The sequence below is a fragment of the Melospiza melodia genome, chromosome 6, assembly GCF_035770615.1.
Source record: "Melospiza melodia melodia isolate bMelMel2 chromosome 6, bMelMel2.pri, whole genome shotgun sequence".
NCBI lineage: Eukaryota > Metazoa > Chordata > Aves > Passeriformes > Passerellidae > Melospiza > Melospiza melodia.
In genome coordinates this window covers 29,792,584-29,807,067 of record NC_086199.1, presented here as the reverse complement: position 1 = coordinate 29,807,067, position 14,484 = coordinate 29,792,584, and the positions used below count along the sequence as shown (strand labels likewise).

Genomic DNA, 14,484 nt, shown 5'->3' with positions numbered 1-14,484 from the left:
CATCATTCACATCACCATGTCTGTGCATGCTTACTCAGGAGTAGGACCAAGAGGTTGCCAACTCTGCATGTTTTACATTAGAACTCCCCAGAATGCCCATGCTACAATGCAAATTGATTGTTTCATAGTGGATGCTATGAATTACTCAGTAAAAATAATTTATTCATTAAAACAATAATTTGCAAGAAGCAATTGGTAGCACTTCTGGCATGTGATGCTGCTATACAGTCTATATATTTCCCTGAAGTGGTATCTTGTAGATAAAAAAATAAGAGACTTTTGAAATAATTTCATTTCCTTGGTTCTTGTAGCTTAAAACATCTTTAGATCTTTTTCAATTATAGATTTGTGTTCCTGCTTCTTTGTATTTTTAAGTTATACCTGAAGACTTAGGAGCAAGCCTCTGTAACCCAGGCATCCCTCTGGGTAATGGCAAGATGCACCCACTTAAGGCAGTAGTCAAAGGTGGAATTCAATGAGTGGGAAATGGCACAGATGCTGCTGGATGCTTGTCTGTTGTCATGTTGGAATGCGTGTCGTGTTTGTGCTAAATTGCAGTTTTTGTCTGGCTATTATGTTACATCTTCTTGACTTCTTTTAACCTCTGAGGTACAATTGATTCAAGTAAAGTAGATTATTGCCTTGACTTTCATGTCTTGGAGGAATGAATAAAATGAAGTCCAATCAAAGAACATCAGCCCCTCTTAGATAATAGACTTCGTGTTTACAGTGCTTATAAAACTACCTATGACCTCTTCTCAGAGTCAGCAGAACTGAGTTTCCCCTCACAGATAATGATCTTTTTGTAATTTAGCCTTTTCTTAAAATATCCAAATGCACTCCTTTAACTTAACTGGATCCTTTTTCACTTCAGTGAAGTCAAATATTGATGTAAGGGTTGAGTTATCACAGAGTTCTCATGCATACTATAGTTTTCTGCCTTTATTTTTCTGACTTTTTTATTAAAATAAAGAGAAATATTTAAAGTTGCAATAAGTTAGGTTTTATTTTCCACAGGAAAGGAAAAAATGCAATAAAATTAAATACAATAAAAATATTTAACAATAATGTTAATATTCCTTTTTAATGACATTTTGCATGGAACACAAATTTATCAGCTAAGGGAATATTCAGAAGTTTCACTATCACGGATTGTCAAAGGTTTCATATTTCGTCAACTTTTTATCTTGCCTTATCTGGATTTATTATAATTTTTGTGAATTTAGTATTTAAGAAGCCTGCAGTAAAATGCATAGTTTAGACACTACATGAAATTTGAGATCTTTGGGAAGAAATTTAATTTCTGGAATCTGGCATTGCAGCATGCAGTGGTGTTTGATTAGGGTTTCTTTGTAAATTCTGTCATAATTCATACTGCTTTTAGATAGACAAGTGATATTATCCAAGCGAGTTGTCCAAAAATCAATGTGCTGATTGGAAAATCAGATGGGAGAGAGTAAGGATTCTGATTGCTCCAAAATTAAAAAGCAAACAAAAAACTCCCATAGAAAATGTATGCTATAATTATGTGACATTTTGAAAATGTAATGAGCGCTGACTTGTTAAAGACTGGTCAGTAAGCACTCTGCCTGTGTATTTTGCTTTAAATGATATTGCAGTGGGTAGTTTTCTCTTCCTGGTCCTGAGAAAGCATTTGGGAAGAATGATTTTTCTTCCTTGTCAAGAAATTACTTGAATGTGTAGATCTTGGGAAATACATTTTTCTGTTATCTCAACTCATATCAAAGTGTTTGATGGAAAGGATAATCTTTGTGGGATAATAGAAAGAGATTTTTTTTAACATACACTGCCTTCATTCATTGTTCCAAAAAGTTTTAAAACTTTCTTGTTAGTCTTTTGCTCTATTTCAAGTAATTAATACAATGTTAATTATAAAATGCTTACTTTTGTGCTTTTGTTCCTCTGTTCACTTAGTTTATACTATTTTTTTGAAAACATAGTTGTCTTCTACATAATTGTGGGATACGATTTCTTCATAATAGTATTCTTTCTGTCTTTATTCTTGGGTCTCATCATTTTTCATATCTTCTGTCCTCAGTTACTAAGTCTGCCTTTGTCTTCCATTTGGTATATGAACAGGAGTACATTATGTTTTGCCAGTCCTGCAAATCAATGGGAAATCCTAATGCTATCACTTTGTGAATTGTTCTAAGATATGAATCTGTTGAACTATAATATTTTTTGTAAAATAAAGGTGTAGTTGAATGATAAAATGTGCTGATTTCATACTGCTTGGCATGGTGTTTACTTGCTTATTTTATACTGTTTCTCTCAAGCAGGAAGAATCCTTGGGTAATTTTGTGGTCAGTAGCTGTTCTTGTGAGGTGAGCTGTATGGATGATGATATTTTTCCTTCATCAGAAGAGTATGAACCACAGAAAAATATTCTAGTCACCTGGAAGAGTTTGAAACAGAAGCCTTTGGATTTCAGTGAGTTTTGCACAGTTTAAAAAAAAAAAAATGAGATAAAAAGATTGTGTCGTGCAGGTGAAATATCTTAATGACTATACAAACACTCCTGAAAAAAATGTGCTCAACCTGTAGTAATTAGTCTGAAAAGAGAGATCCTACTAGAATGCATTTTTCTGATAATAAGAAATAGATCTATAGTAGTGAAGCATTTCATATTAGTTTACAGGAGCATAAAACATTATTTTTTCTTTCCTTCTCTCCCTCTTCCCTTCCCTCTCCTCCTTCTGGAAATGCCACAACATATCTGTTACACTACCTACATAAATGGGTAAACTTCCTGAAAACTAAGTTTCACAGCTAACAGTATTTGGGCATTGAATATGATTTAGGTCTTTGGTATTTCTTGAATATGGAGAAGTAACTGGTGGGCTTTTAAAATGTGTAAACATGTTATGCATTTGCAAAGATCATCAGAACCAGGTTAAGCACCTAACTTCCAGTAAAATTTGGCATACAACTTTTAAAATCTGTTTTTATGCCACTTGAATACTTTCAAAAATTTTAGCTTTTCAGTGTCACATCTTGTGCCAAGTCTGTAACCAGACAGGTTGAGAAATTGTAAAAGATCAGCAAAAATGGAAAGGAGGAGAAAAAGTACTGAAGTTCTCAGCTAATGTGCTACTTGAATGCATATCTTGTGACGGCAGTGTTGCAGAAGGATTTGGGAGCTTTCCTCCTAGAATCCTTACTTTTAAATCTGTTTGTATTTTTGAAGATGCTTTTACAGTTTGTCGGTTTCTGTTCTGTTGAAATTCTTCTTTAAACAATTTAAAATGTATCCTTGGTTAATCTGAAACCTTTCATTGTTATAATCATAGTTCTTTTCTTCATTTCCCATAGCTAAGACACTTCAAAATTCAGGAAAATCCCTGAGTGGTTACCAGTGGTTTTCGGGTATCACTGCCCACTTCCTTCCATCAAAGGATAAAAATGCTCAAGATGCAGCACGGGAAGCATTTTCTACTCTCAGAGGTGCTTTTTTCAGTTAATACATTATCTGCTGTCACTGATTGTGTTTTTAATATTATCTTAAGGAAGAATCTGTATTTTCATGTGGTTTTATAACTTTATAGGTTGTAGTTGTTGGCATGCCATCTCATTTTGCAGTTGATTGGAACCTTTGATATCAAGACTGCCAGCTTTAATATTTAACACATCATAATTTGACTGACTTTGAAGGCCCTGGAAAGCCAAAGTAGTGTTCATATCACTGTAAAAACTCTATTTACACAGAACTTGCTCATTTTATAGCATTCTTGAAATATATAGTGTGTGTATGTATGTGTGCTATAGATGCTGTCTACTTGCTAAAACACATTTGAGCTTCCATAATTTTAAATTAAGTTTTCTAGAAAACTGATATACATTTTGGCATCTAGGATTAGGTCAGTAGCAGTAGATCTCATTTATATTCCTAATGTAAAGGCAAAATTGCTGTCTTGGGAATCATGAAATCCAGGTTCCTTAGAAGATTCTGACATGTAGTGATGATGGTTTTTTCTGACATAAAATGTTCAGGGTTTTGTTTTGCATTTTTTTCATTCTAAAGTTTAAGTAAAGTATGTTTGTACAGGCTTCTTTTCTTTCACAAAAATGGAAATAATTTTTAGTATCTAAATGGGTAATCTCATAGAATTTGCATGAGATATTGTTCTAATATATCTTATATTTTTGCATGTCCAGTTGAGTATTCATGATTGAATATAGGATGGTAAAGAAGCCCTAGAATTTTTTTAAGAAACATTAAGCTAGTATTTGATTTTTTGGAAATCAGCAAGGTGGAGATGATCAGACTTTTACGGAAAAAGACAATAGATTTTAGTGTAAATCTGCATATCATCTATAAAGTGAAGCAAGAGGGTTTTGCAGTCTTTTTTTTTTTCTCATTATATTTGAATGGAAGTTAGCTTGTACAAACATTATGTAATTTTGCCTTAGCATCTGCCAAAAAATGTTGTGTCTGACTAGTGCAGTAGCCTGTTGCTTTCAGTAGGTTGCTTGCATTACCTATATAATGATAAGGAATAAAAGTAGTTTAGATGCATATCCTTTGCAGAAGATTTCAGTTCTCACATTTCTTTTAGTTATTCTCCTTTTAGAAGTGAATGTGGAAACTGAATGAATTATGGTTCTGTCGTGACAAACAAAACAATTTGTTTCTGAGAACTTAATCTGCAAATGTGCACAAAGCTTTTTCTGAACATATATTTTGAATCTGTACAGCAGTTCAGCTTCACTGTAGTGAGACTGGAATAAGCACAGTACTTTCAAACTCTTTGCTGGGCTAACTGATTTAACCACCTCTAAAGTGAATGTGTGCTGACAAAAAGATTTGGAAATGGAAATTTCTTACTAGATGCTATGAAACGTTCTGTAGAATGGATGGAAGTCTATGAAGCCAAGAATGGGAGGGAATCAAGTGTATTGCTGTTTATGCATTTGTTTTCTTAAACTCTCTTGTTAAACTTTTTTTAGATATGATTAGAAGATGACAAAGATTGCTTTGCTTTATATAATATAAAGCAGCTCTGATGTAGTTGTACCATGGCAAAGTATCATAAGCTGAAGGAAACTGTGGATTTTTATTACATTAAAACCTGCTAAAGTTCTTAAATGCTACTTCCTGTAGCATTGGATACTGTGTTTTGTGGCTGTCAGCTAAGGATTCTGAATAAGCCCTTAATAAAAAACAAACAAAAAGACCCCAATGAAACAGAAAACCAACCAACCAAAAGCAATCCAAAAGCTGTACTTCAGACAATGCCAACCAACCAACCAAAAGCAATCCAAAAGCTGTACTTCAGTCAATGTAAACCTTTTGAGGCAGTTCTGCTTAAGTAAGGGTGAGTCCCACCTGATCATATTCTATAAGTTATTAGAAACCATGAATGGCTTGAAATTCAACAGAAAGTCTGTAAGGTTTCCCTGTATATCCAGGACAGATGCAATGGGAATGCAGGGAAACCTCAGGTCTTGTCCCTGAAAAACAGAAGTTGTTGAGAAGAGCCCAGGAGTTCATCATATATGCCTTTCTACTAGAGAAAGTGTTTTGGGAAGCAATTTTATTTTGATTATAAGCTGGGGAAAATTTATTTCCCACCATTCTTCTAAATAATGCAGGAGGAAAAGGGATAGTACTTTTACTTATGATATATTTTTAAAGTAAAGGTTGGAATTATGAATTTACCCAAATCACTCCCTTCAGCTTGCTCTGTGTCCACAAATTAGAGTTAGTTTGTTGGCTTATATATTTTAAATTTAGAGTGGGGATATTTGTGTGTGCAGAGGTATGTATCCGTTGATTGAGGGCTTTCCCCCCCTCCAGTATTTCATGTAATGCTGCAGACCTGTCTTCTTGACTAAAGTGCTGGCTGGAAATTCAAAAATTGTCCTTGTTTCCTCCTTAACTGATGATGTAACAGCTAATACTGACCTAGTGATTGCTATCAGTTAGCATTCAAGTACATTTCTATTTCCATACAGAATTGCCATAGTATACTAATTTATCAGGTGATATTTCTGGACATGTATTGTGATTTCATAGGAGCTCTTGGATTCTAGTTGCTATATAACCTCTTAAATCACTTGTGCACACTTTCTTTTCTGTAAGTGAGAACTCCCCTCTTCATATTGCCTTCATTATTGGCAATATGACTAAGTAAAACTGAGACATTTAGAACAAAATTCAGTACTGGTGTGACCTAACTAATCTTAATGAAAGTGTGCAAAATCCTGAATCGTCTTCAAAAGCACTGAAAAGTTTAACACAAAAACTGTTTCTCACTAAGGCGACAACCTTCAGAGATTTTCTTTATACCCTTGTACTTCTCAACTTAAAAACAAATACCTAAGTATATATACATTTGCACACTGTAACATTAAAGGGCATGATGCCCAAAATTACACTGAGAACAACTTTACATGGCTTATTTAAATTAGGTCACAGTGTACTCTCTTATTATATATGAGTACTTTCATATTATATATGTTCTATATTCAGAGAAGATTTTGTCTTCATTTAGTTTCTATTACTCATGAACTACAAAAGGGACACTGCAGACCTGATGACATATCTGGTTGTGTGGTTGACTATATGAGAGTAATACATTCTCTCTGAGCACTATGTCTGGAGTATTCTATACATACACATTCAGATGATCTTGATTTCTCAGTATCTCTTCTTTAGCTGCCTGCTTGAGCTTTCCTCTGCTCTCATCTTTCCTTCATTTCTCCTGTGGCCACTTCTGTTCCCTATTGTCTGTCTTGCCATTTATAATTCTTTGTTTATGCAGAGATTATTATTGCAGTGAGAGTTTTTGAAAACAGCAGCTTAGACCTATCATCCCTCTGGAATGGCATATAAATATTTGATCCTTTGCTTGAAGAAGGCTATTGTCCTTTCCAGTTCTGTATTTTTGTGGTTCAAAGTCCTTTTCAGATTACTAGCTGTCGCAGAATGAACACCCTACCCCAAGCCCCCCCAAGACAATCAGATTTATGGATACAAGTAATTCAGGCTGTAACATATCTACATGCATGAGTGCATGATGTGTTTTCATGGGACAAGAATTCACCACTGCTCAGAGTGGATAAAATTTATTTTGTAATCTATTTCTGTATATTTGGAAAACTAACATGGGAAAGAATGTAATGAAAGAAAGAAGTATTAAATGGGGAAAGGTAGTATATTGCAAAATCTTCAGTCATGTTTAGACAACAGTTAGGTTATCACCAGTTGTTTTTGCTGAACAAAACCAGCATGCCTATGCTGTCTTTCCAAGTACATTTACAATATTCTGTCTTTAACAGCTATTTTTTTATTCTGCAGCTAATTTGACTTCAGAGGGATTGAAACTGAAGGATATTATTTTGGTTCATCTATATGTGAGGAGCATGAAAGATTTCAGTGTTATAAACTCAGTTTATGTGACAGAATTTGATTTGTGTCCACCAGCAAGGTAGGATTAGAGTACTGCTGTAGTATATTTATGATGCACTGTAATAGACTGAATTATTGTTGCCATATTTGTGAAGCATTTTGCCAAATGTTTGTGTCTCACAGAAGAAGACTTTTGCTGCCTTTTGGAGTATTAACATCACAGCTGCTCATGTCAAAACCACTAGGGTTAGAAATTCTTGCTTTAATATATACCATAAGGTTAACAAATGCCCCCCTCCCATCTGGACTTAGAGAAGGATAATGCATGGTTGCAAGTTTTAGTTCTTTTTGACTTGATTGAACTGACAAATGTTTGTATTGGTGGGATTTTATTTGCTTTACTTTTCTGTTTGCATCCCTTGACCTGTTGGCAGTGCTTCTCTGAAGTTTAAGTAAAACCCAGGATATCATCTATACGGTTTGCTGCAACCCAGGGTATCATCAAACCTCTTTGTCACAAGGGCATGTTGTTGGCTCATGTTCAAGTTGGTGTCCATCAGGAACCTCCAGTCCTTCTCTGTAATGCTGCTTTTGAGCCAGTGGGCCCACAGAATATCCTGGACCTTGGGTTTGTTCCACCCTCAGGTGTAGGACTTGCAGCTTCTCTTTGCCAAACTTCATCAAGTTCCTGTGTGCCTGTTTCTTCATCCTGTCAACATCCACGTGGATGGAAACTTGCCAAGGATACACTGCCTCATCCTGCCAATTATGAATGAAGATATTGAGCAGGAGTGGGCCCAGTATAGACTCCTGGTTTTCACCTGTGAGACTTTGTGCCACTGATCCCACCCACTGGGCCTGGCTGTTCAGCCGGTTTTCACTCTAGCTCACTCTGCTCATCTAGGCCATACATCAACAGTTTCTCTATGAGTGCATTACAGGAGAAAGTGTCTAAAGCATTACTGGAACTATACTACCAATATTAAGTCTTCCTAAAAGTGATGAGGTCTGGAACCTTCTAGGTCTTTGTGACAAATGTTACTCACTTTGTTCTATTTATTTTGTTAAATACTAAAGCATTTGACAAAATTATTATCTGAGCAGTTGCATGAGATTTGTATCATGAGATACTGTCAGTTATTTCAAAACTATATTTAGTCTGTTTCTTTTCTTCCCCTGCCTATATGCACTTGGCTCTGGTTGCAGACAAATATTGGATTAGATGGATCTTTGGCTCAGTCCAATCTGGTTGTTCTCAATATCTTGTGTTTCGCTCAGATAATCACACTAGATGGATAGCTTAGCTGCACTTCCATGCTCAGTAAGAATTCAAGTATGAAAAGAAATTACACTGATGCTAACACTTTAATTCATAGATACACAAAGCATAGTTTTTTCAATATGTGTTGTGCAAAATCTTCTATGTTGCATCCAGGTCTATGTCTGACATAATGAAACTGCTTGGTGGTCTAGGTGTGTACTGTGTGATTTCTGTGCTATTTGGGTGTGGTGGGTTTGTTTTCCATTGGAAAGTGGATAAAAAAACACCTAGCCCATGAATTTTATTTTTTTTTTAAGATGTATGTTAAAACTAATTTTCTGTTTGTATTTTTATTCCCTTCATCAAAATGGCTTATTTCTTTTTACAGTGATTTGTAATTTTTACAGTAATTTCTTATGCTTCTGAGATAATATGCTGAGAATGCAGAACTGATGTAGCTTGAGAAATTTCACTTGAATCATAGGTTAATACAGGTTGCAAGGGACCTCTGGAGGTCATCTAGTCTAATCCTGCACTAAAAGCAGGGTCAACCGTTTGGTCATACCTCTTGTCTTCTTCATATTTTTAAAACCAACTGTTCAGCAATTTTCTAATGAAAAATCCTATATTTTATACTCTTATTGCAGAATATGAAGTGTAATAGAGGCTTGTGAATTTTAAGTATAGCAAGACAAATAGTTCAAAGACATTGTTAAGATAATTATCACATTCCACTACACTGCCTGTGTGTCAGGCCCAAAACAAGCAGAGAGAGGCTTCTTCAACATGCTGACTGTAGGCCAGGATTATTAAATCAGAGAGAAATGGGAAGGTCGGCTGTGTTTGCCTTCAGAGGAGAGATCTAATCCCAGCTGCAAACTACACAAAATTAGTCTCCACTCCTATGTGTTGTAGGTTCTCTTTATAGTACTCAAGTTCTCACAATTTAACCTTCTTATTTCTGCATGTTTTAGGCCTCCACATTTGCATAGCCAGCTACATAGGCTTCCATCAATAAAATAAAAAGGTAGAAAGATTAAAAGGTTGCAGGAAAACGGCTTTTTACTTTTATTTTTATGGAACAAACAGTTTTCAGAGCATCATAGAATATCCTGAGTAGAAAGAGACCCACAAAGATCGTCAAAGTCTAGCTCATGATCCTGCAGATGACACGTTAAGAATCACATGCTGTGCCTGGGAGCATTTTCCAAATGCTTCTTGAGCTCTGTCTGGTTGGTGCTGTGACCACTTCCCTGGGTAGCCTGCTCCAGTGCCCAACCACCCTCTGGATGAAGAACCTTTCCCTAAGGCTGGATACAGCCTAAACCTTCCTGACACAGCTTCACACCATTCCCTCAGTCCTGTCACTGTCACCGCAGAGATCAGTGCCTGCCCCTCCTCTTCCCCTCATGAGGAAGCTGTAATTGCAGTGAGCTCTCCCCTGAATCTCCTCCAGGCTGAGCAGACCAAGTGACCTCAGCTATTCCTCATATGGCTGCCCATCAAGGCCCTTCACCATCTTTGCTGCCTTCCTTTGGATGCTCTCTAACCCTATACATCTTACTATGGCACCCAAAACTGCCCCCAGCACTGGAGGTGAGCATGCCCCAGGGCAGAGCAGAGCAGAGGGGACAGTCCTCTCCCTTGCCTGGCTGTGATGCTGTGCCTGATGCACCCCAGGACATGCTTGGCCCTCTTGGCTTCCAGGGCACTGCTGACTCATGTTCAACTTGCCATCGACCAGGGTCCTCAGGTCCCTTTCCACAGCACTGCGTTTATGTTGCATATTTGTCTATGTTGCATTTTGTCCTGAAGAAAAATTATACAGCAGTTTGCATGGTTGCATCATTGCATTATGTACAGAGGCCTGGTTGTGGAAGTTCTCACAAGCGGTATGCTGGAAGCACTGACTCGGGTGTGGATCTGCAATAAATTTGCAAAATTGTCTTGAAAATTTACCAGCCCAAGCAGAAAATCCATTCATCCATGCTTATGATGATGGTAATGAGGAAAAACTACTATATTTACATGTGGTAGGTGAGGAGAAAAATAGTTTTCTTGGAAGAAATAAGCAAGATGGGAAGAATTTTATAAGGCTGTTACATGATATGTAAAGAGAACAAGTAATTTTTTGTTGGATTCCTGCTGGGAGCTAAATGACTTTTCTATGCATGGACTGCAAATATAATTATTTTTCAGGCTTTGAAATGTTGATTTCCCCACACAGACCTCAACCCCCCCCCGCTTTTTAACTGGCCACATGCAACACACGTCTGTCTGTTCATCAAGGCACTCAGTCTTCCTTGGAGAAAACAGAAGTGAACTTTATAAATGAATGCTTAAGTAGATTTTGAGTCCTGTCATATGTATGTATCTGTCATGCAACTTAAAGTATAGCAGAAAAATATGCTAGTATTACAAATAACTTGTGAGAAGGTTATAAAGGAACTATACGCTGCTGCTCCTTTTTGGAAAACTTTGACGCTGTCTCTTGGAAGCCTCATAGGCAAACTCAGCAAGTGGGGCCTGGAAGAGTAGACAGAGAGGTGGATTGAGAACTGCCTGAATGGGGATCCCAGAGGGTCATAATCAGTGGCGCAGGGTTTAGTTGAAGACCTGTCATTAATAGTGTCCCCCAAGGTTCAATATTGGGCTCAGTATTGTTTAATTTATTCATCAGTGCCTTGGTTAAAGGTGCAGATCCCTCTTCAGCAAGGTCACTGGTGACACCAAACTGGGAGGGGTGGTCAATACCCTAGAGAGCTGTGCAGCCCTGCAGAAGGACCTTGACAGCTTGGAGAGACGAGCAGAGAACAACTTTGTGAAATTCAACAAAGTCAAATGCAGGGTCCTGCACCTGGGAAGGAATGCACTCGCATGCACTGCAGGCTGGAGACTGAAGTGCTGAGAAGCAGTTCTGCAAAGAAGGACCTGAGAGTCCTGATGGACAAGAAGCTGTCTGGGAGCCAGCAGTGTCCTTGAGGGGATAGCAGTGTTAATGCTAGCAGGTTATTCCAATAGTCTAACTTTTGCTGTATGATCCAGGCAAAATTTCCTGAGATAATGTCCAGACATAAAACAGAAGTGGAAAATAAATGTTGGAAGTTGGTTCAAGCAAAGTTCTGTTTGGAAAAAAATAATTATCTTGTGTTTTCAGAGTATGTGTGGAAACACTGTTACCTGATGGAGTGCTGTTTTGCATTGACTGCCTTGCACATAAGTATGACATGGCAACAGATGATGTAGTGCATGGTGAAAAGCTGGTCATGCATGTACAGAGCATTTCCCACTGGGCACCTGCCAGCATAGGACCTTACAGTCAGTCCATCAAGGTAGGAATTTTTGTTACTCCATGTGAAATATATGCCCCTTTACTGAAATGAATACAGTTATAAAGCCACTATATCTCTTTTCATTCTCTCTAAGTGCAAAACAAAATGTGTAAAACAAAAGTGTTTTAAATTTATGTTTTTAAAACTTGTAGACAACTTACCTCTCATCAGTTCTTCATTTTGTGATAATAAAGCTGGTTAAATTATTCTTTTCAGAGAGTCTCAAGAACAGCACACTTCTGTTGTATATTATAATTAGACAAAAAACCTGTCATACTTTTATAATCTGCCTAGAATATAAACAGAATTTAGGAACAGCTGAGGATATTTCAGTTTCCTTGTTAAAGCTCAAACTTCTTTATAGGTAGAGTGAATCCTGAAATGCTTATTTAATTTAATCCTTTTTGAGGCTTGTGGTGCTGCTTAACCATTTAAAAGAACATCAAGGTTGAAGAACTGTTCTGTTTTTCAAAATAATAACAAATTGAACAGAATATTACATACTATTTGGAGAAATGAAAAGGAGGCAGTAAAGTATAATGGAAAAGTGGACTAAAAATTTGCATTAAAAAAATTCTCCTAGAGAATTTTCTGTCTGGATAGTACCACTCTAATAATTTGTGAACTGTCTCAACCTATTCTGTTGCAAAAAATACATGCCTATCTTACCAATACTCTTCTCATGTAATACATTGTCCTCTGTTGTGCAGAATTATTTAAGCAAGAGTTTCTGACATCTGTTGAAAATGCCTGAAATATTTTTGAGTCTACAAACCTAGTATAATGGCTATGCAATTATACTTTGTTTTGTCTTGTATTATTTTACAGAAAAATTCAGGAACAATATTTTGCTTCAGAAGTTTATGTGGAATTTGTTTTATTTTCAGGAAAAAATGTTGTTAGATTATTACTGTATGAATCTTCCCACTCAGAGGAGGGTGGAGTTTTGTCATCTCTTTATATCCATTTTTCTTGAGAAAGCAGGAAGTCAGTTTATTAAACTTTGTTCCATTCAAACATGCACTTTAATGATCATAATAGTATCATATTGTGCATAATCCTTCAAAGATTAAAATTAATGAGCTTTGTATCTTTGTTTTTTTGGAGAAATGTCTCTTGCATTGCAACTGGTCTCCATATCCCGGAACTGCCATCAACTGAATTCAGAAAAGTGTGTTAATTGAAAATTGCTTCAGTAACCCAGTTAAAAATCTCATGTTGCAATTGTCCATAAACAGGTGCCAGATTTTCTGGTGCTGTGGTACAGTCATCATACCCAAGGAAAAATTCATATCTCTTCAAATATACTGTAACCAGTAACACTGGTCAGCAATTCAAACATTAAGGAGAATTTCTCACTGGTGTTTTTGTTTTGCCTTTTTTTTTTTCTACCCCCAGAGAGCACTTTAATTAAGCAACATTATTTTTCCTTATAGTGTAAAATAAGTAGTTTTACTTTTAAAAATTGCCACAGGAGTAAAGTAACAGTAATGAATAGGTGTACCTCTGCTACAGGATCACTCACTTGTCCTTTGCAGCTGTGTTCTGTCTCTAATCTACAAACATCTATGGGGGAATTGGTAGTATACATGGCAGCCATATTTCTATTTTTCCTTTGCCAGATTTTGCCTTCCTATTACCAACTATGCATTTCATCTGAATATCAGTATTTAACACTCTGGTTTTGTCTTGCAAAGAATTTCTGACTTTTGGTAACATTTCCATTCTGCCGTACATATCAAATATACCAGAACAAGTAACCATTTTAGTAAATGTTTTTAATATTTAAATATTTTTGTTTTCCAAAATAGCATATAAAGGATATATCTTATGAAACCTTTCATAAGAAAACATAGTGAAGAAATGTATAATGCATAAACAAAGTATTTGAATTTGAAATTTTAATAATGGAAGATATAGATTTTGTATCTTTTTAAACATGAATTTTCCAAAATTAAAATCTTCTTTAAATGAGTTTTTAGAACTTCCTAAGGCTACGTATGGACAGGTATTAAGCTCCTAAATTCAACAGCAGAAGTAAGCAATTCAATATATTTTAGAAATGGAATATATTTTCCAGAATAAATAAGGAAGGAACAAAACTGAGGTTTTAATCATTGTAGTAAAAAAAATTATTTGAAATTATGCAAATTTTATGATGATGAAATGTTTATTAGTCTTTTATGATTGAGGAACAGGAGCCAAATGATCTTAAAACAGTAAATATTTATTACCCTTATGTTGTAGATGAGTAGATATGTAGAGTTTGTTGATCTTTTCTTCAACAGCAATTGGGCAATTAAATTTTTGTCTTTTCAATCCACTGTGAAGTTTTGTGGACCCTGGGGAATCAGCATGTATTTTTGCTTGGTGTTTTTGCTGAGTTCAGAATAGACTATAGACTAATATTCAGGATATTGCAAGTTGGGATTGATGTGCCCTGGCGTGTAAGAGCAGAGCTGGCAGCAGAAAGATGTAGGTAGTTCATGCAAACTATGGAATTCACACTTCAGGCTCAA

At 36.1% G+C, this 14,484-nt stretch overlaps 1 protein-coding gene across 4 annotated transcripts in view; it reads left to right on the top strand.

Moving 5' to 3' along the window:
* DPH6 (diphthamine biosynthesis 6) overlaps window positions 1-14,484 on the top strand; it is a 184,615-nt gene that overhangs the window by 72,108 nt on the left and 98,023 nt on the right. For 3 of the 4 annotated variants that reach the window (XM_063160466.1, XM_063160469.1, XM_063160468.1), the window contains exons 9-12: window positions 2,298-2,451; window positions 3,334-3,465; window positions 7,322-7,451; window positions 11,791-11,965. In XM_063160466.1, the coding sequence (XP_063016536.1) occupies window positions 2,298-2,451; window positions 3,334-3,465; window positions 7,322-7,451; window positions 11,791-11,965 (591 nt within the window). The remainder of the gene's footprint in view (window positions 1-2,297; window positions 2,452-3,333; window positions 3,466-7,321; window positions 7,452-11,790; window positions 11,966-14,484) is intronic. The other variant, XM_063160467.1, reaches the window with a different exon arrangement.